This window comes from Strongylocentrotus purpuratus, unplaced genomic scaffold, assembly GCF_000002235.5.
Source record: "Strongylocentrotus purpuratus isolate Spur 01 unplaced genomic scaffold, Spur_5.0 spur5_contig_861, whole genome shotgun sequence".
NCBI lineage: Eukaryota > Metazoa > Echinodermata > Echinoidea > Camarodonta > Strongylocentrotidae > Strongylocentrotus > Strongylocentrotus purpuratus.
Genome location: NW_022145570.1, coordinates 3,279,442 through 3,302,736, shown reverse-complemented (window position 1 = coordinate 3,302,736; position 23,295 = coordinate 3,279,442). Strand labels below are relative to the sequence as shown.

General features: G+C 36.1%; 1 protein-coding gene across 2 annotated transcripts; it reads left to right on the top strand.

The window, feature by feature from the left end:
- The first annotated feature begins 1,458 nt into the window (after positions 1 to 1,458).
- On the top strand, positions 1,459 to 22,530 carry LOC578035 (ATP-dependent helicase FUN30). Of its 2 annotated transcripts, none has more exons than XM_011670726.2 (6): positions 1,459 to 1,496; positions 3,172 to 3,557; positions 13,094 to 13,174; positions 16,913 to 17,026; positions 17,788 to 17,912; positions 21,291 to 22,530. In XM_011670726.2, exons 2-6 carry the CDS (start codon positions 3,483 to 3,485, stop codon positions 22,144 to 22,146), a joined length of 1,251 nt encoding a protein of 416 aa, XP_011669028.1. In that variant the 5' UTR covers positions 1,459 to 1,496; positions 3,172 to 3,482; the 3' UTR covers positions 22,147 to 22,530. The 2 variants fall into 2 exon arrangements, with proteins under 2 accessions (XP_011669028.1, XP_783317.1); XM_778224.5 differs by having other exon boundaries at positions 16,910 to 17,026.
- Positions 22,531 to 23,295: the final 765 nt, after the last annotated feature.

The following is a 23,295-nucleotide window of genomic DNA, read 5'->3' as shown; positions in this document are numbered from 1 at the left end:
ACCTGCATACCTTTTTGGAGAAATTTAAAGAAAGATTTATGAGGTTTTAAAAGCAGCTTGATAATTATTCACCTTCTTCTGATTTACCCAATTAACTGACAAAATGACTTATTATCTAATATACGCTTAAGAGATCAATAATTTGATTATACAGCGAGAGCAGGCAGGGAGAAGTTTAGGATTGTCTGGAAGATTGAAGGGTCGCAGTTATTCTCTGACATTGTTCCCGCATTGTTCCCACTGAGAGCACAATTTAGGAAATAATATTTTCTCATGGGGATCCCACATCCCTCTCACATCACTCTAGGGAAGAGGATCACAATGGAGGAGGCCGGGTACCAAAATTTTATTAGATACTTATATTCTACGTAACCATAGTAGAAATATATATATATTTTTTATTTGAATTTATTTCTGCATTTTTTCCATATAAAATATAATTGAATAACAAAGAATATAAATGTAAGGTATAATACAACATAAACGAACAATAATTTCTTCATGTCAAAATGTTTTTTTACATAATATATGTACATAATTATGATAACGAAACTTAATATTTCCATAACATATAATCATAAATTTAAAGTATTATCCGAACTTTTCTATTGGAAAAGTGCAGGAGACCGCAATCATAAGCAAAGCTTGACAAGGATGGCGGCCTCAAAAAACAAAAAAACAAAAACAAAAAAAAAATCCTAAGGTAAACCTTAAAATGAAAAAGTGTTCAAATGATCTTTGTGTATGAGTTTGTGAGTGTGTTAGCATTATTAGGCTGTTTGTTAATGTACATGTATAATACATTTGATTATTATAAAATAAGAGAATAGGAAACTTGAAGATTAGGGGAGGGACTAACAGAGTGTTTGCCCTATAAAAAAAAGGGACGGGTTATGACGGAAAAGAACAGAGCTCCATTTAATTATGAGAAGCATAATGTGTACCAGTGTTTGGGTGCATTGCCATTGCCATTGGCTGAGAGGGGGCAAATCCATTCGACAAAAATGTAAATTATTTTTTATTTTTTATTTTTTAGTCTATTTTTTTTCGGCATATAAAAGTATTAATGACTGCTTTAATATTCGAGAAATAGTTGTTTTCATACGCTCTCGGGAAGGTTACAATTGGGCTATTCCCCTCGGCAAGCCTCGGGGAATAGCACAATTCTAACCTTCCCTTGAGCGTAATAAAACAACTATTTCTCTCAAAGCAGTCATTAATACTATACTATGTAACTCGACTTTACAAGTGCGTCGTTCCAGCGAATCAGATCAGTGAACGCGCGGACACCCTCGTGCCCGCGCGCTCCGTGCAGTTTACAACAGGTGCATCATAAAGTTGCATCGTAAAGTTACTCACACTCGGAGTTTAGACCGTATCTGGAATTGACGTATAGGCCTAGTTGGAATAGTGCATTAGGATCAAACCGAACGTAAAAGCTTGGAGATACCTACACGAGACGGGAAGAATCTAATCGAAGGATCTCGTCTAATTCTGTAAGTAAATCATTTTTCACACTGTAAACTTGATACAAAATGTTTGTCGGATTTAGACATACATCCCTAAAAGTTAAAAACATTTTTTATTTTTATGAATTAATCTAAAAATGTATTTTTTTTTTAAAGAATCGTATTGTATTGGCAAACTTACGTAGATCTAGAACAAAGATCCTCTTTTTAATCGTAAATGTGCTAAGAAATGTTTATGGCAAGTATACATTTTTTCAAATATATACTTTTGTGTATTTTTCGGTTTGCAATGCTGTGTGTGATTGTGGCCCCAAAGATTGCAATTTATTGAGGTAAACGTTTCAACGCATACATGAAATTTGTTAATATTTTCCAAGTTTGGTGTTTGTTTAATACTTCTTGGTCTATATACATGTAGACCTACATGCTTTTCTTTAAACTAGCATTAGTCTTATACACAACCACAGTATAACGAAATGACAAACTAAAATTGATGCCTCTATCTATTTCTTACTAAATTTAACATTGTGCATTATTATCATAGCGTGAGAGATATTTTATGCTGAGTATACCTACCTTAAAAATCAATACCTGAAACTATATTGAAAAGAGTAAAACATTACACCCCCCACGTTCATTTTATATCAAAAGCAAGGCATGATTGCAAATGAACAGTATTTGCTTGGTCCAAAGGTTGAAATTATAAGAGCTACTTTTGATGTCTGATTTGTTGTCATTGATCGTCTGCTATTGTTAACAATACCAGTAAAGCAAGATATATTTGAATGGGTCCTCCCCGCTTTCATTGTGCGTTTTTATGGTTGAGTAAATAGTTTCCAGTCGTATATAGAGTGTGGTTGCTGTTTCAAAGGCCTGAACAGTTCTTAGCTACGCCTACGGTACAATAACACCGCCTTTTATCGGTGACGAAATAGGTCTACCTGGGACGTAGTAAGTCAACATTGCCCAATTGTCGATGGAATAATGTTGGAAGGGGAAATCCCATACGAAACGCTTCGCTCTGAAAGAAAAGCCCATTGATAAGCAATTTGGGTGTCGTTTCCAATTAATTAACATGGTTAAAGTCTAGAGCAGCACCTTCATACAATTTCTCGTTACAACTTCCGCTTTTGGTTTTACCTAAAGTGGATTGTGTTTCTCGTGCAAGCTGTACACGCTGTAAACATGGACTTATAAACTAGTAACATCATCCCGCCTGTGAGTAATGGATAACGGGTGTTAAGTCATTTAGAAGCAACTTAAATTATCTAGTGTTAATAGATGAGAGACAGAGACTTAGGAAGTATAACCCCCCCTCCCCCTCTCTCTCTCTCTCTCTCTCTCTGATTACTACAGTCTATACAATTATATACACAATGGATTTGTTTTATTTATGACGATCGACGTGCAGCAATGAACAGAAAGATAAGGATATAGACGATGATCATGTGATATTACTGACATTTTTCGAAATAGAAGTAGCAACCACTTATTTATTCTTTTATTACAGTCATTCTTTTTTCCCTCTCTGTCTTTTTGTCAATTTTCTCTTTAAAATTTAGGCATATACCCTTCGTTAAATACCACATGCAGTTTTTAAATATCGTTTGTGAAAATAGCTTTGTATTCGTACGTTTGTGAATAAACATTAGCTTTAAGATGTTAATATTTTCTTACAATTTTCTTTCCATCCGACTTGCAGGTCCCTTCAACCGATGACGGGCTAAGCGATAAATATTTTGGAATTTTCAGTACGGCTTTGCAGCAGCTTATGTGGACTGCGAGAGTGCTTAAAAACCTAAAGAAGACATCTTACATTGTGCATACATGAGCAGGAATGGACTAATTTGGAGATTCGTGCAATCAGCTCAACTACAGGCTATCGATACCTTACAACACCCTGTGTTGGTTACGCAGACGACATCATAATTTCGCGCCATTGAGTCATGAATCTGCAAATTTGTTGAAACTTTCACCTTTTTTTTTTCTTCGCCCGTCGAGTTAAAATCAGCCATGGATATGGGCAAAGAGCTGGAAACAGAGACCTATCGAGAAGGATATCTCCAAAGGAAAAAGGGGGTTGGTAAGGTAAGACGAGTATTTCGCTTATTTTCTCTCTTTCGACGTATACGTCAGAGAAAGTTTTCAGCGTGCGTTGATCAATGTGATTACATCAGGGAAATCCCTTGAGTGAGTGAGGTATCGCTCGCATCTGTCTTGACGTCATAAAGAACATTGCAATAGTTTGTTCTCTTCGGTGTTGTAAAGGTGGTTGATACACAACTTGGAGGACTCATAATTTAACAAAAATAATGTGGATCAACATTACATGTGCGTACATGTCTGTCTCTATAGTGATATATTCTAATCTATATAAGTCCTTCCTTATAACAACCATTTGCTCTCTTATCTCAACTTGGCGTTTCTTTTTTTCTTTCTATCTTTCTTTCTTCCTTTCTCTCTCTCTTTCTTTCTCTAAAATGTCTCATCTTTACTTTATACCCCCCCCCCTTTTGTGTCTGTATCCCCCCCCTCTCTCTCTCTCTCTCTCTCTCTCTCTCTCTGTTTGATAGTATATCATTGTCTGCTTCTCTATATGTCTCCGTCTTTCTCTCACTCTAGCTCTCTCTCATTTTAAATTTCAGTTTTATATTTTATGTCCTGTCTTTAAATATTTTAATCAACTTTGTTATCCTCTTCTACTTACTCCCCCTTTCCAATGGCTCCTTTCTCTCTCTCTTTTCATCATGCAATTCAATTCAATTCAATTTTATATCATTCAGTTTAAAAAAATAAATTTAAAAAAAACAAAACAAACAAACAAACATATACAAATCAGATATATTACATAAAATAAACATTAAAAACATATTGGACAAGGACATGAAGACAAAAAACTGAATAGGCTGCAACCTAAAAGGAAACGTAATCCTTAACTAAAGGTTGACCCATTTTTGATAATAAAAAGTATGAAATATATTCATCTCGCCATCAAGTCTTGAATGCCGAAATCAAACTTTTCAAAAAATGAGTCATTCGTGAATCTATTTTAAAAATCAGAAGCTAACCAAGATTGACAGGATCCGTTCCCCTACCTACAAGAAACATATTTAATGCTTGTTTCGCCATCGTTTCCTATAACTTCTGATGAAAGTCGTGAATAATTCTTCGCTTTAATACTGGAAGTCATCATTAGTCATATCGTTCAATAGAGATTTTTTGTTTCCTGAAACGTTGCTGGATTCTCATTTCGTTCCCTATTCCAGCCTCAAATGCAACCCCCTGTGCATTTAATAACCATGTAAAAACAATAGGGAGAGGCAGAAACAGGGTTCTCTGGCAGACAGGGAAGGGGAGAGGGAGGGGGCACAAGTCTAAAATATTCTGAATTATTTGTCATGCGGCAGATGGGTTGTTCAGACCAGCCTAAAGTAAAGAAACGAACCGAACATGGTTTTAAAAAGTTTAATCCATAAACATTCACCGAAAAACACAACTTTAGTCTTTACGAAAAACATGAGAACGTGAGTTAAATGCAAGTCGAAGTTAGTCAAAACAACTTGCTCGTAAATGTTATCTTTCGTTACACATTTCCCAAATCTTTTTATCGATATTTCATCTTTTTAAATTTTCATATATTCCTTTAAGCATGTTAATCTTTCAGTTTAATTTCCGCTTTGATTTATTTAACTTGACTAACTTGACAAAGTTTAGTCCAGCTTTAACCCCCTATTTAGGGGTAAAGTTGTTCCAGTGCTTTATGGAGTGTCGAAAGTTATTTTTTTTTTCTTCATGGAAATACATGTAACAAGATTCTGTAACTAAAGAGACAAACAAAAAGCAAGTCACATTGAAATTAATTCCTCAATTTAATTTTTAATTTGATTCATTTTGCCAACCGTTTTGTTGCAGACTTTCAGTAATTTGTATGGGAGGAAAGGGTTGACTCTTGGCTCCCCCAAAAGTGTTCTAATTAAATTATCAAGGTTAAACTTGTCTACCTTTGAAAACACTTGCCATTCTACAATCGAAGCCAAAAAAATTGCATGGGTTTAGTTTAGGTCTTTTTCCTTATGTATTGAAAATTTTGCCTCATTTTCTGAAGGATTTTTTATTGACGTGAAATATGAATCATGGTTGCCCCTCACATGGGGGCAATGTCTGCATCGACAAGGGCGTCTCAAAAATATCTTAAATAAAGGGTGGGGGCAGTACAGTTCGCCAACAGTTTTGCTGAAGATATTCAACAGCAATTTAAAAAAGACAAACATTACCTGCGTAATTCAGAGAGAGTTGTTACATGTATAAGGAAGGGAGAGTTAGTGACAGGCAACTTCATACCACAACCCGTTTTGGCAATGCTCTAATAATTGGTGACTTAACAGATTCATATCGGCCTTGAGTGGAGAGAAAGGTCAATTTATTATCGAGAGGAAACGCCTCTCAATTATTAAATTCGCTTCTTCTTCTTTTTTGGTTGGGGGGGGGGGGGATGCGGCCTCTCATCCCGCATCTCATGATTATTGAAATTTATTGAGCTCTTTCACCAACAATAATGTGTAGTTTCCAGCTGCTTTATATTCATTGTCAAGTTTGATTGTTTTCAAGTTTTCACATTAGGCCAATCTTTTTCGCCGCCAGCTTAGTGACACATCGCGATTGTCACCAACAAGCACATTCAATTATTGTATGGAATTATAGTCATGTACAAAAAATGACGGGATTGAAACAAAAGGAATACATGTTCTCCTTCACGTTTTTCTCACTTAAGACTAGAGGAAAGTTATGAAACATTCTTACTATAATATTGTTTAAATAAAAAGCATGGATTGTTTTACATTTGGCTCAGCTGGTGTTTTTATTGTTTTCGTGGTCCTTTATACAGCGTTGTGGAGCAAACTGTGAAGTGCTCTGTAACTGCAAGAAAATTTAAAATTTGCTATTGCAAAACCAATTACTGAATGGATGGGATTGAATATGAATCAACAGAGCAACATTACAGAATCGACGATAATAATATCATATACAAGTTCTCGACTCAATCCAAGGGTGTCTCGAGTCCCAGCCCCGGCCGGCACTAACGTCCCTTAGCATACTCTCCACCCAGGTGTAGATGGGTATCGGGCTGGGATAATACTAATTGCAGGGCCTTCTGGAAGAACAGCATTGAAGCCGATAAGACTTTCATGGTAAAAATAAATATCATCATTATTATTATTATTATTATTATTATTACTGTTATTATCGTTATTATTATGATTATTATCATGATTTTTTTCCTGTTATTCTATACATGTAGGCCTACATCATAGACTTATAGTTTGTCTCTTCGGTCTGAAAGATTGACCTGTATATTCCATATATGATTTATCATACTTCCTTGAAATCCATGGCTTTTTCATTGACTCGTATTATGACAATACAAAAGGACTACACTGACATTAAAGCAAAATGGGTGTGTTTATGTTTCGTATTCCTTGAAATAATACTACAGTATTTTTTTATGATGCCCTTGGAAATGACAACTACGGAGTGTTTGCAAGAGTGCGCCAACTCGAAAGCAAGTGGTTTAATTCAAGATAGAAACTGCACTTAGTCGTTTGTTTAAACTTATAACTGGAACAAAATCATGGCAGCGAATTTGATATGTTTACATCAATGTAAAAAGGGCTTCACGTAGATACATATAATGTGTGACATTTTTTTTTTTTTTTTTAAATTCGCTGTATGCCCTTTAATAATGCATGCAAATGATGCAAGGTGTTGTACAGCAGAAAAAGAATCATGACAACGATTATGATATGTAACAAAATATAATTACACCGATCATGAGGTAATATACAAATAATCTACTGCAGGATAAACAATTAATGCAGAATAAATTATAGTCATGATCTCTCGACATATGATTCCCATACCAGAGCTCAAGATAGTCTTGCAATCAGCAGTTATACGGTCTCAAATAGAAGTAGTTATTATGGTTTTTTTTAAAAAGTATCAAGATCATTTGGGGATTATAATTGAAAAGCATTTCAATGAGTAAAATTCGTAATCATGAATATTTTAATACTTCATAACATTCATATAAATTTCACCTCCTCAATAGAAACACTATGTCGTAAATAAGGATATCCAATGAATATATTAAATGTAACAAACCCTATATGCTATAAGCATGTTGAGTAATGTTATCGGTGTCTCTCAGCTTTCGATTATGTTTCCTGCTAGAAATCATATATTTTTCTATGGCAGGAAATACTTGAACAATCCTTGAATAATGAAACATCCTATCGCAATTATATTAAATTACCATGATTACGTGTGGACATTCGTGCGAATAATGATTATTTTCCGGAACGATGACGTAATCGTGCTGTGCCGGGGAAATCCCCATAAACTATACGTATGTCCCATCAGCATTGTGTGGCGGAAAATCTCAATAGATATAATGTAGACTGCTGCCCATAACGTGGGTATAAATTGTCCTGACAGATATATTTTATATCAGAACTCTGAATTGTATTGATCAATCTAAAGAGTCATAGAAACTGGTCAATAAAGCTCTGAGAGGAGAAAATGTATCTATCAATAATAAATCATATTGTCACAATTATCTCATTAACTTTGTATTTCTTATTCTTAAATTCCACCTGTGAAGTTCCCGTACGTGCATGGCAAATGAAGGATAAGTCATATTTACAAACTTGAACAATGAACTATATATACATACTTAGTATTTTTCTTTCTGACAATACTGAAGTCATAAATAAAAGGCTCATACATTTTCGTATTATCATAAATCAACGTATTACAAGTTTAAAGTTGAATAAGAATAACACACAATAAGTATTGGATAGTATGTCATGCGAGGACATTAATAGCCTACATATAGCATAAGCTCATATGAGATCACGTTATAAGCTAAAATAAGCTTAAACATTCCTAGTTATGATCCCTTTGTACAAGTTCTGTAATACACTTGTCAAAAGCGTTTCGGTGGATTGAATCCAATTATTGCTATGTCGCAGAACCCTCGGACAATCTTTAGAACAACTCAAGGATAGACTCAAGCAAAGTAATATGGTTTTCTTGAAATTACTCCTTTATTTCATATCTGTGATTTTATCAAGATCAATTTCAAGTTCATTTATTAACACTCAAGACATCTTAAAAAATACATTATTCACATTTTCAAGTACAGAATAAACGAACATAAATACCACTCATCCAAACAAAAAACATAAAATAATGAACGTGAAGGGATAGGCTAACTAAGGAGTATATTCCTTATGCAAGAGTCCATCCCTCATAATTATATAATATTGATAATATTCGAATTAAATGTCGTACTATTGGACTATTGGAAGTATGTAGCTTATGTTATTGCAGTGATTTCGAAATGTTCTGTATTAGCTTTAACAATTTTTCTTGGAAATTTGATAATCTTTTCCCCTAAGCTTGCAATGATGATCTCTGTAATATTGTAGGTCAAGTGAACTTATCTTTAGAACTGGGTCTACTGATTACCCTCCCTCAGGGAGGTGAATCTACAAGAAAATCATGATCGAAATCGGATTGAATCACTCTGGTCAAATTGTCATTACGAATTCTGTCAAATCGTTTTCAAGCCTTTGAACAGCTTACAGTATAGATGTATTATAAAGATGTACAATTCACGGGGACGCGTTCATAGACGAGTCACTTCGCCGGTAGCTCGCTGAGCTGCTTCCGGCCCCTTCCCCGGGGGAGAGAGAGATGGTTGAGTCAGCCCATCCTGTATGTATAGAGTCACAAATGTATAGAGCTGATATATAGTTGAGACAAGGGATTGGGTGATTTGGGGAAGGGGGGGGGGATGGGGATGGGCAAGCGTTGTCAATTTGTCATACGCCTTCCATTTTCCCTTTTCACGGTAGTTGCAGTGGAAAGAATTTGCTGATTGTATCCGACGGTAAAACCATTCGGCATAATTATTGCCCTGAGTCTAACTTGCCTATAACATAAAAATACCGTTGGGTTACGATTTTTTTTTAATTGGGGGTGGGGGCGAACCTGCATGTGGGCATAAAATGTCTTTCATAAACTTATCCCATCTTAAAGTTGTGAATATGCTTTCAAAGAGATAGAATTAGATGCGATATTGAAATAACCTGGGCCTTTATTCACGAGAAATGGGGTACTGCATTTATTCTTTACAAAACCTATTTGTCAGTATTTTACAAAGATTTACTTACTCATAATTTTGGATTGATATGTATGCATGTAGACCAGACTTAACTGATATTCAACGGACCAACTTCGTTACCATATACAGTGGGAGTAGAAAACACTCCAATTGTATGATTTAATTTCAATTTCGTAGTCATTCATTCATGGAATAAAAAGGAAACTGGGATAAGCGGGATTATAAGGCCTGTATTTATAATTCGCGGAGAATATAAGTTCTATTGTCCCGTAATGAATCGCAGAAATATATTTTCCCACTTCATGGAAGGGCATGTTTCCTTTCAAAGTAAACCATTTTGATATCTAAGTTAATTGCTCCTAATGAATTGAGTGTTATACTTCTTCATACCTATTCAAAGAATACAAAAATAAAAAGCTTTTGATAGTAAAAAAATAATGGAATATGAAACCGTCCCTTTTTGGTAACAGATTTATGCGACCTTACACTTAGTTTCCTTCAGATGATTATGAAAAGTGTATTTTTGAACTGGTTTCTGACTATGAATAACCTGTTGATCTATCTATCTGATCGATTACGTCACAATGGGTTCTTTTGTCATGGGTTGCGTGTCTATTACAGATTGAGTTTAATTTCCTTTTATAATGTTGAGTGTTAAGCAAATATGTATTTGATGTAAAACATAATAGTTATCGGGTTTATTTCCCATTGTCTTTTTGATTATGTGTGAATCAATAGCTGTCATATTTGTGTACAATAGCTGTTGATCTACTTTTATTAATTTATCTAATGGTCACAAACATCGCAATTTAATTCCTTGTCAAGGTGACTCTTGTGACAGCCGCGAGTACCATTGTCAGTATCTAACAACGTTCAGTTGAGAGAAAAAAATAGCCTTGATTGTCAATACTGATTTTATTTTAACGTAAATATCATGAGTTATTTAACAACATGCATAAAAGGGGATAACGTCTATGTTGAATTATCAAAATATGATCAATAAACCGGGCCCGTCGTTGACGCAAATCTATGTCAGAGTTCATTCAACGTGACAGTGTACAACATTGAGAAAATACAAAATGAAATACAAACACTGCGTTGAATTAATAACAATAATAATAATAATCGGCTTTTATATAGCGCTTAATACATCAAAGATGTCTCTAAGCGCCCTGCAGACATACTATTAACCCGGTCATTAGATTCAATACTTGCCCACACACACTGTGTGAACAATCTCCACTCCCTGGGGAGCATTCCAGCCAGGCGTTATTTGACGCTCAAAAAATGTTTGACCAACAATGACGGTCGCATCCTACTGGGTACCCATTTAACACCTGGGTGGATAGTAGCAAGTACAGGTCAATATCGTGCCGTGTTGGGATTCGAACCCTCGACCTTCGCATCTCCAGTCAAGCGCCTTAAACCACTCGACCACGACACTCCACGACATTACTGGCTGATAGGCAAACATAACGCAAAAAATGACGCCTCATTTGCAATGGGTATTATATATACAGTGTATATCTATCTGGCATTAGATGTATATTTGTTTTTTTTCAAAAATTCAGAGTGACGGTTGCCATGAATATATTTCGGATTGTCGCCTTCGCAGAGGTGTTGCCAATCGTTAAAGTATCTAGCCTCGTTTTGTCACGACTTCCCAGCCGGTGAATCATGTTTGAGAGTTGTTTTGGATCTAGAGTGACAAGACTTAAACAGGGGTCTAATGTGGGGCCAACCAACTGGGAAGGGTGTGTGCAACTAACGTTTCATTGACTCAGATTCTAGATAACAAACTTTTCTATCCTTTTTTTTCCCTTCACAAACCAGAAACTTTTTTCGCACTGTACTTAAAATCACACGTTCAGAAATTGCAGTTTGACACACTGATACTGCACTTCCCAAAGAGTTGCCTCGGAAGGGAACATGCATGTTTGGGTGGGGGGGGGGGGACTTTTACATAACATATTGTAAAACAATTATTGATAAAATACCCAACAAACATGCATGTTTTTTTTTTTTACCCAACATGGCTCCAATAATATTCTACCCATACGTTTTTATAGCGTGTATGAAAATAGAATGTTATTTCATTCATCTTTTGCATATATTTTTTGGGGCACTAGGCATACTTGAAAGAGTAGCCCCCTCCCCTGTCCCCTCCCCCGAATGTTACCAATTTGCAGGCAACCATCACGTTATATTCGGGCAGTGGTTGATTGAAGATTTATTTACATATTACAGGATTTAGTGCATTTTGATCACAATATTACAATTTTAATTCAGTAAAGTGTCAAAATGTTTTGTTGATCGCACAATGAAGGTATGACGGATGCATGTATGTAGCCGGTTTTCGTTTTAAATCGAATTTTTGTTTCCTGCTTTAAAATGGATAGTACGAAATACTAATACGGGAGCTTTGTTATTATATTAAGCACTATCATCACTTTCATAATTGTATACGTTTGTATTGTTACGATGAAACTTAGAAAGCTATAAAAATAATAGCGTGGTATTTAATGACACCCAAGGCTAAAAGTGAAAAGAATGAAAGTAAGCTTAGATGAACATAACTCTTTCAAAACTTCGAATTTATTTTTAATATCCCTGCTACGTAGAGAAACTCACGAATCGGTTTCATCATGTCAATTAATTTAGAATCTTTTAAAGGGATATATCAACTCGTGCAAAGTGAAACATTTTTTTCCTGTGAACAAGCACTGAATTGATTAATTTGTTTCGAAAACATAACACATTGGCAGAAATTCATTATGAAAGTTATTTTCTTTAGACTCACAAGAAATGTAACAATATAAAACCTAAGCTGATTCATGCAAAATGAAAAGGAAAAGAAAATCTTAAAATATTTTCACTGCACCATTCAGATATCATTATAATATTATATCATTTATCTGATAATTATCATATTATCATTCCACCAGTTACACCGAACTGAACTCTCATTCACATTGTTCACATATGAACTTGAAGATGTATTTTATTTAAAATTCACGATTTGATTATGACGTCGTAGATCTTGATATACAATAAAGGAATACATTTCACATTTAATGTGGCTTTGTTCAAGTGTTAATGATTTCAATAAATTGTGTTTTAGGCATGGGATAAATATATGACATAATATAACCTTATAATCATCCTATCAGAAGTTTACCGACAAAATCACAAATTGCCATTTTGGAAACTCTATAATTGAACTTAAAGAAATTAACTTTATAAAGGCAATTTTTCAACATCACACAGTATCACCTATAATTGTAATTATGTTCGGATTATGTAATACCTGATTATGATGTTTACACATTTCTATAGGAAACGCAGAAGGCTAGACATTTTCTTGTCATTTTTTGTTATTTTTTGTAATATCCATTATCATTTTGTTCTTCACTTTCATATATAATTTGTTTCGTTTCAGAGTGTAAAGAAGCGATGGTTTTGTTTGAACCAAGATGCTTTCATCACATTTAAATCAGAAGATGATTCCAAAAAGAGTGATGTAAGTATACCCTCTCCGTATATCTTTCTCATCCCATTCATGTAAAACATTCCAGCTAGTCACTACTAGAGGTCCAACAAGCACACGGTACTCCATATAGAACTAATGCTGATAAGCGGGCATTAAATCCATAGCCATATGAGCTCCAAAAGCCTCCCTAATTTCATGAAGGATGCTGATTCACTAGCTATTTACCTTTATAAAAAAAAAACCCATTTAAAACATATCTATTCTGTCAATGCCTGCTTAAAAGCATTTAATTAACTTGTTCTTTGGTTTGTTTATAATATTTATTGTTCTTTTGCTATTTTTGACAACCTTGAAAGCCTCGATGTTCCCCTAAGATGTCTTTCCCCTCTTTCTTTTGTCAATCTTACAACTTTTTAATAATTGTTGAAAATTAATCCTTGATTGGCAAATGTGAAACACAATAACATTGATACTTCAACTTCCAAGCCTCAAAGGTGTCAAAATGTTCATTTTCATCACCTCATGTACCTCAGAACACGCTACACGCATTTCCTTGAATGATTATAATAACTATCATTGTTGGATTGCGATGAACAATTCAATGTAATGGATCTTAGGTTTCATCGAGATACATTTCCGGAGCTGTAGATTAAAATATGGTCAGGTATTATTTTAGGCCTTACTTGTATTGTGATATTCGACATTTCTCGTCGAGGAATATCTTTAAGGAAGTAAAGGTATATGCGTATCATGCTTACGGTTGATATTCTATCCTTCTGTTTGTTAAATTCTTATATTATCAGGTTCTTTATCTTAGGCCATGTGTTATGAATATAAATAGAATAGACAGAGATAGAGAGAGACCGATGAGTTTCAGTTTCAGTTAGAAGGAGATAACATAACAGGCATTAAATGTAATTTCGTTTTAAGATTAAAATATGGAGAAAATTAATCCCAAAACAAAGGTGAATCATACTTATATCATACAATACAATACAATACAATAAAGTCATTTTTATAGCGCTCTTACAAACTAACTGCAGCGCTTTAAGTGACTCTCACACTCTGCCGTGTAGGCCTACCGTGTGCCACCGTGCGCGAAAATGTCTGCGGACGGTGGAGAACGGCGAGGGCACACGGTGGTTCGTTATCAAAGCGGGCAACACGTTAATAGGGCGTTGGCGCTTATTTACACCCGGTGGGACCCGGCGAAAGTTTTGGGCATGTTCAAAACTTTGGCCGGCTGGCATCGGCCGCAAGTAAGCGGCAAGAGGACGGTGTTGAACGGTATGAGGACGGTATGAATACGTTATGAAAACGGTCACACTGTATGAACACGTTCACAACACGCTCATAACCCGTTACAGAACGGTGATGAAAAATGGAGAGCGGACTGACCGTTGCCGTTCAAATCGGGGTATTTATGGCAGTCGTGTCATGACGTCAGCAGTCCGGGGACTCGCTCACAGGACGCTCCGAGCGGTGAGGGGACGCCAAGTGACTGGTAGGTGGCTGCTACAAACCCGGTGCACACGTTCGAGACCCGGTATGGGCCCGGTATGGAAACGGCCAAAATTTTCAACAAAAGTCAATCTGGGCGGTGAAGACGGTAGAAGCACGTTCAACACCCGGTATGCGCCCGGTGAGAACGGTCAGAAGATGGCAACGAAACGGTGAAAAGATTAATTTTATGATTTTTTTTTTTGCGGCCGGGGACAAGTTCGCTCAAAACCCAACGTTCTGGACTCTGTTGTTTTTTTAATAGCCCGGCAGGTGGACGGTAGGCCTACACGGCAGAGTGTGAGAGCTCCATTACATAAAAGTTATCAAAAAATCTGTTGTTGATCATGGTCAATTTGCTTACTTTAAGTTTGATCAAAGACTAAACAAAAACATGAGTAAAACATGATGAAGCAAAGGTGAAATTTTATGCTCGATTCTTAAAGACTCTGTAAATGGTAATAGGTTTTTTTAAAAATGCAGGGAAAGTTTGAGAAACAATTTAAACCAAATTAAGATGGGCGAAGGATGGAAAATGTACGATGTTCAAAAATGGGTATAGAAAGAAACGCGCGCAAAACAGAAATAACAGAACGAAGGTTAAAACGTCTTTTGAAAACGATGGCGGAAAAATCGAATATAAAATTATGTCCTATTTATATACTTACATGAGTTAGGAGTGACCATAGTTTCCGTTTCATCTGAATAACCTTGCCTATCATTTATGGTTGCCATAGATACTTTTCCGCCAACGTCAATTATTCATCACTAAATGGATCGAAAACGCTGAGAATTGTCACAAATATTAGTAGGGGTTTACCCGAGTTATTCCAAATTGATCTCTATCAATCCCCCTTCTATAATTCATCCTCCCTATAAATCACTTTATCCGTACGGATCCAACCAGAACGGAAACGTGATTTGAAAAAAAGGATATATAGCGATAAGTTTTGTCGCAACGATACGATCATATTCCGCTCTCCGTATCTCTCTCATCAAAAAAATTTCACATAAAACCAACGTCGACATCAAATTGACTAAAGAATGATTTATCCGTGTTGCAAGTTTAAAATCTGTGTTGAAGATGTGATTCAACTCAGTAAGAAATGGTTTGTACAAAACGTGGATAGTGCATGTTTTGCCTATACACGCATCAGAAGAAGAAGAAGAAGAAGAAAGAGTATTTAAATGTATATTCATCATGACCATGTATATTATATCAAATGTATACTAAAACAGGGCCCTATATGAATGTCAATTATATGTTGCTCCTATATGTTCATATGTTGAAGCAAGATTGTTCATGTGCATATAAACAATTATCCTAAACGGACACAATAAAAAAAGGAAATGAAATGAAAATGAAATGAATGTCAAATTCCAAACACTTATTTGAATATTGATTATAGTCTATCTTGAGTATAGAAAAGTGGCAGCTTTATCGAAATTGTATATAAACAGGCAAGGTAATACAATATATAATAATAATCGTGCAATTTCCTATTTCATTAACATGATAAATGTAAAGTGTTTCGGGAATCGACTTTTAATCATACAAAGTACTTTAAATTCGTACATTATACATCCGTCACATCGCCAAACCGACTACTGCGTTGACCATTCAGGGTACATTACTAAAACATTTTTTATTCTGTCTAGTCAAGGAGGTAGAAGACTCGACGGTTTAACGCCCGCCCCCCCCCCTCAATTTTGTTTATGTGTGGGTTTCGGAGGATCACCCCCTCCCTCATTTTTTTTGGTGCTGAAGGGACAAAAAAAGATGCCCTTATCCCCCCAGCCCCCCCCCCCCCCTTTTTCATCGGCTGGCTGAGTCGTTGCGAAATTTTCCCTCAAAAACTTGAAACTTGAAACTACAAATTTTAACACCCCCCCCCCCCCCGTACGCTACTGCTCGACGGCGTTATTCATGAAAACCCATCCCCATTGTCTATCATGCTGATCATATAAAGCGCATGATTTAAATCCATTTCCCATAATTCACGATTTCACTGGTCATTTTATGCTCGAGGCACTCAAGAAGAGATTTGGCACTAAACCTTTTATCTGACAAGCTTTTTAATCCAATCCCAGATCAGCATGATGCAGGATGCGGCCAAGCAAGACCCTGTTTTCAATTTCCCAATCTCCCCTCATCGTCCCCATTGTTCCGTTGTACCCTATTAGTCATGAGAAACTGTTACATGGAGATAGCAACATGCAGTCCTTTGTTTATTCATTTCTAATATTTTCTGGTTGCCATGGCAGCAGGAATGTCTGGATGTGCTCCCGCTCGTGGATGTGCAGACGGTGAAGAAACAGAACACCAAAAATTACAAGTATTACCCCTTCGAGGTCATCACCTTGCAGAAGACACTAATATTCGTGAGTATTTCAAGAATAGGATCTTAACGATTATATAAAAGTCAAAGAAAGAGCGCACAAAGAGGAAGTACTATCATTAAGGTTGTGGGCGTCGATTTTTGTTTCAGTAGGGGGGGGGGTCGGGATGAGGATCAGTAGCTTCCAATACTTGAAATTAGCTGTGAATTATTGAACAGAAAGGAAGAATGGGAAATGTGATAGTGGGCCACATTAAGCATTTCGATGTAATTATACATTTGCATTAGGAAAAATATAATGATTAGGGGGCCACCGCTCTACGATGAGGGGGGGGGGGTAATTTGTCTCTGAATACGGCAAGTGCATTTCCCTACGAGACTACAAGATCATCTATTCAATCAAAGGTTGATTTATCAACATACTTTGTTTAAACATCTATGATCTTTCTGTCTTGTATTGTTTAAGAATAATGCACATATTAATTTCATGATTTTCAAAGGAATTATCAGTAATGTATAAGGCTTAAATTAACACTATGTGTTGAGACCTCCTCAAAACTGTGGATAAGACATTGTCAATAACGTCACACCATCTTTGTTATACGCAATTACAAATCAAAGTTTTAAAACATCTTCTAAAACGCATCTTGTATTCTTTAAATTTGATATTTGAATGTGACATGATTTCTTCTTCCTATTCTCCTTGTATAACTTTTTGTCCTTTTGAAAGGGCTATCTAAATATTTTGGATAACAAAATCATCATATATTTCATCAAAGGTTCTTATCTTGATTTATTTTCCAGTTAACTGACAGTGCATACGAACAGGACCAGTGGGTGAAAGCCTTCCATAATGCCATGAAACTCCGAAGTTTCAACCGACAGAAGTCTGACGTCACATCCAAATATTCAAATGGCAAAGACAGAAGGTAATCATTTTTTAAGACTAAGACATGAGCTATATCCTGTAAAAGCTGAGGAGAGTTGTTTTAACCAGTCTCTTACAATACCAAATCTAACGATCTAACTCCATAACTCTCTATATCCCCAAAAGGATTTATTTTTTAAATGTAAACTCAGTACTTTTTATATATCATGTCAAACACATGCCTTTTGATAATTTAGGGAACGGAAAAAAGAATATCTGAAAGGAACAAAATCTTGTGGTTTGTTTTTGTTATTCTTTGAGAATTAAAAGTACGTGTAGCAATAAATCAATAGGTCTATGCCCTAGGATTTAGGAAGAGAAGCAAAATTGCTATACTTGCCATTAACATGTTTCTGTAAACAGAAAATGTATGAAATATTTTGGAAATACACCTGTTACGGGTGAGTGAAAGAATTAAAAAGAAAATCAAAAGCGCCAGATATTATTTCATTTCATTTCATTTCATTTCATTTTATTTCATTTTATTCCAACAAGACTGAATAATTCCATCACATGCGCTATATCAGACGCAATGCGTCTTAATGAGGAGTCACCCTATTCTCCTTTCTATACAAAGTAAACATATGGATGACTGTTGAGTCATGTGTTAGGAACCTATCCGAAATAATTATCACGAAACAACAAAAGAGAATAGATTGACATGAACACATATTTGGGAGTTTGGCGGGAAATGTTCGATGAAGTACACTTTATCACCTAATAATCAACGTATTGAATATGATTGCTAGCCTGCTTGAATCATTATGGCTCAGCTGTCGTTCAATTGGGATGGCTTATGTATCAATTCCCCACTTCCAGGGGGCTGGATTTATATCCGAAAGGGGTGTATCATTGTATCTTATGAGTTCATTACAATCAATGCGATGTTTTGATAACAGTCATGAATGCCTGTTAAGAGGCCACGCGAGGCGTAGCGACAGTATAGTGAGTATACAGTGGGTCAGAGGGAGGGGGCACCCTTACTCGAACTGTCTATTGGCAAATACATCGGATCCTCTTTACAATGGGGAGGGGGTCAGATGTAATAACCCTTTTACAGAAATGTATTTGGGCAAATCCACTCTACAAAACCTCTACAATAAAGTGTTTGAGTTTAGGATGATGTTTGGGGGCTTCGGGGGTAACACCCCCTTTCGTGATGTATCGGCAAATTCATTCGATCCTCATCTGTTAATTGAATGGATGATCAGAGAGTAATGCCCCTTTAAACAATGCCGCTTGGCAAATCCATCAAACTCCTTATGCGTGTGCTTTTTTTTTTTTTTTTTTTTTTGGGGGGGGCTACATAGATAACTCACTAACCACAAACTTATTTTGCCAAATTGTCGAACCGTACTTTTACTGTATGGTACATGCATAGAGGATCGTGGGTACCTCCTTTACCGCAAGATGTATTTTCGACTTATCAGTGTGTTAATGATAATGACACATTTAACCTCGTTTTTCACAATTAATGTCTTCCGTCGGTAAAGCCTCCCACACATTCATTCAACAACCCCTACCTCCTCGTTCAAAATATTCTAGTGACGCCCTCAAAGGGGCGACTTGGCGGTGGACCACAGATGAAGACGGAGTTTCTGTTGCCTTGTGACTAGGACTGTCTGATCCAATATGGCACCTGTTGGCAAAGGATTAGGTTTTAAACTCTAGTGGTTGTGACGGTGTCCACTTTGACATCCTCAAAACTAATCAAAATGAATCATGTATTAGTCACGTGCGTGTGGCCAACAGTTTCACATCTCTGTACGATCAATGGGAGACTTTCATATAACAACTTTCTGATGTCTCTTTCCATTTTGTTTAATAGGATGGATGGATGTGATGCATTGTTTCAAACGTGAAATTTCTTGATTCTATTTTTGTTGTTGTATATCACCTTGAAAGGCAACGTCATTTCAATTCAATTGTATTCCATCAAAACAATTTAAAAAACACCATACATATTAGGCTACGTCGCGACGCGACATACTTGTTACACTCATCATGCTTGCGTCGCTTCAAAAAGCATGGAGAGTATAACAAGTACGTTTGTAGGTAGCAGCCAGAAAGGAAGTGACCCTCAAATTTAATTATATCATATTTTGTCTATAAAGTAGCCCATCTTAAATAAAATTAATACAGAGTTAAATTTAATCAACTCAACAAAACGCTACATTACAACACACATTACTTATTCATATATTATACACGGGATTTTGTTTATAAATATGTACATACCCTCACAATAATGTAAAGTTTTCACCGAAGGATTACAGCAAATAAATGTAATTTTACAGCTTAAGATTTGAAAAAGCATTTTAGCATGAGTAAGTGTCTTTTGATATTTTGATATTTTTTAGTAAAAGCAACAATTCCAAAGAGAAACATTTACATTAGCAGTCAAAAGAGTGAATTGCTGAGAATTATCGTACTCATGTAGAGATTACTTTGTCAAAAGCATTACATTTAACTCTGTATTCAGTTTCCCAAACACACTAAAGGATTGTTAATCAGTAGACCATTTCAAGGCCAGTCTGAAAACTCTAATGGCCAACTTTAACTAATAACACATTTTTTTCACAATGTATAATGTACTGAAGCATATTTGTATCTAAGTATAGTTTACATCTAGCTCACTGTGCGCCTTGAGCAGCCTTTGGGTGGATATGTTGCGCATTACAAATGTCTTTTTTTATTATTTATTACAAATATTACATTATTTGGTATGTGAATGTATAAATACATTTTAGTAGCTTCAAAGAATAATTTATACAGTTGTCAGCAGATCTTTAATATTTGTGTGAGAAATAGAAGCAAAAAGGTATACGAATAAATATTTTTGTCAATACAATTCGATTCAATCGTTTTATTTCAAGTGAAAATAAAATACATTGGTTTGGTGTATGCATGTAAATTGTTTTGATCTTCTTTTCCTTAATATTTATCTATCCTTATATAAATTATAGTGTTACAGGACTTGCCTCATACAAGGCCCTATAGCTTTTATTTAAGTTGACCCATTTTTTTAATTTTTGTTTTAAAGTCCAGGGCATTTATTTAAAATGTATATCATTTTCTTGTTAAATTATGATTTATGTGACTGTCTATTTAAAAATATGTTTTTTGAATTTACTTGAAATGAATAGTACAATTGAATTGAATATTTATTTCGAAAAATATGATATTCAGCTGAATCAAAGTACATTCGTTTACAATCAATCAAATACAGCGATTTCAGTATAGCTTATAACAACTACTATAACTTGTTATTGAGCAAGTTTTAAGAAACAGGGTCCTGTGTTTTTCTCTTCACTTTCATTTGAGTGTTGAATGATGTAATAAATAAGAAAGTGACAACATTATTTTGTTTGATTTACAGAAGCAGTACCGGTGCGAGAAAGCTTTCTCATATAAAGAAGTACATGCAAGATAACATCCGACCCGGCCAGCAGCGAAAATCATCTGGTGTGGAGTGCGACCTCGGCGAAACACCCGACTATCAAGGTATCCCCATCGGGCCCATGGACGTCGAACACGATGACGTGTTCGAATCCAATAAATCAAAATCCTCGTCGACGACGAAGAGCCCACAAACTGTGCAATACGTCGCCCTGCACGGAGACAAGGTCGACGGCGGTGGTATGAGTAACAGCGGCAAGAGTCGGGCAAGCGATGACAGCGGACAGGGATCACACGAAGTCCGTAATTTGGACTCGACGTCGAGCGCGAATACGGCGTCGTCTGATGGCGACGTCGAGAGCGTGCCGTTAACGCCTCCACCCGTACCAGCGCCGGCATCATCCGGGTTAAGTCGATCGAAGAAACAACGCGTGTTCGAGGACGAGCAGATTTACGACGAACCTCCGCGCATCGACGAGGATATTTACGATGTTCCTCCTCGTGAAAATGAAAGTGAGGATGAACTCGAGAATGAAGAGGAGCAGGAGAACGATGAAATGGAGGGAGAGGGACGACTCGAAGATAACGAAGAGTATCATTCATCAGGGTTGATTAAATCATCAGCCATGATCAATCTACAGAAGATCCTCCTCGAAGACAGCGAAGATGACGACGACGACGACGATATAGCCGATAATGGCGATGAAAGCGAATACGAAAACGTTACCGGACAAAACGATGAAGATAGTTTAGAAGTTGCATTAACCGAGAAAGGTGTCGAAAAATCAGCTGTAGATCAATTAAAAGATTTGTTAGAGAGTTTTGATGATCTCTAACAAGAGTGGGACTAGGACTTTGGAATAATTTGATTGGAAACCGAACTCAAGAAATATGGCTGTGACAAGTGTGATCACATGGACGGACTAGTGATCAATTGTTTTTATTGTAAATAGTTATGAATGAAGTTGACGAACGATCCAAATATTGATGTTTGTAATTATGAGTTTTGTTTAGCTAGACATGGCCATAAGGGGGATCCATGTGTAGGCGTACGAGGCGCCTGACGCTTTTTAAAGGCAACCATCACCTCAATTTCAGGCAGGACGGTGTCCGAAATTTTTTATCTTGATCTTGTGTATTTAGATAACGAAGAAACATTTTACAATGTTATCATAATAGAGTGTCTCTCTTTTTTCCTAAATCGGTAGCAGAATTTGAAACAAGATAATAATAATAATAATAATAATCCGGTTTCGGGTCATCAGCCCCCACCCCTTCCCCCTCTTGAGAAAATGTGCCATACCAGAAATCGCAATGCGGATTTAGTTAATGCAAATTTAAGAGACTTATCAAATGCTCATTAAAATGTTACCATTATATGAACGTAAACATTTATACATGGGGGGGGGGGGGGGGTAACAAAAGGACAGGAATCGCCATTTTTTTGTTTACTGTATTAGATTTAAAGAGAAGCAAAAACGAACGCAAAGACTTTCACTGAATCAAACTAAAGCCATTTCAATAGCCTTCCTTATAGTACGTCTTCTATTGCATTGTGCACATGACAATGTCGTGTTATAATCATAATGCGAACAAGCGTTCTAAAGGCAACACAATGTAATTTGAATATTTAGCTGATTTCGTGAAAGTCTGTGCGATTGTGTTAGATATTAAGCAGTAAAGACGAGAAATCGACCAGAGTCTCATATCTCGAGATGATGAAGACGCGCCTATTTTGTCACCTCGCTTGATCACCAACACTTAGACACCGGTGGCTAAAGAGCCTGAATAGGATATAAGTATTAAGATATGGTAAAAAAAATTCCCCGGAAGCCATTCAAACAATCGAAATAGAAACTGCACACGTAGTTGTTCTATAGTGGTACCGATACTAGCCATTGAAAGCCTGTGAATGAGTCCTTCAATACCTTCTGAAGCTCAAGTTTCGGTGATGTTATTTTGAGAATGTTTGTTGTCAAATTAAG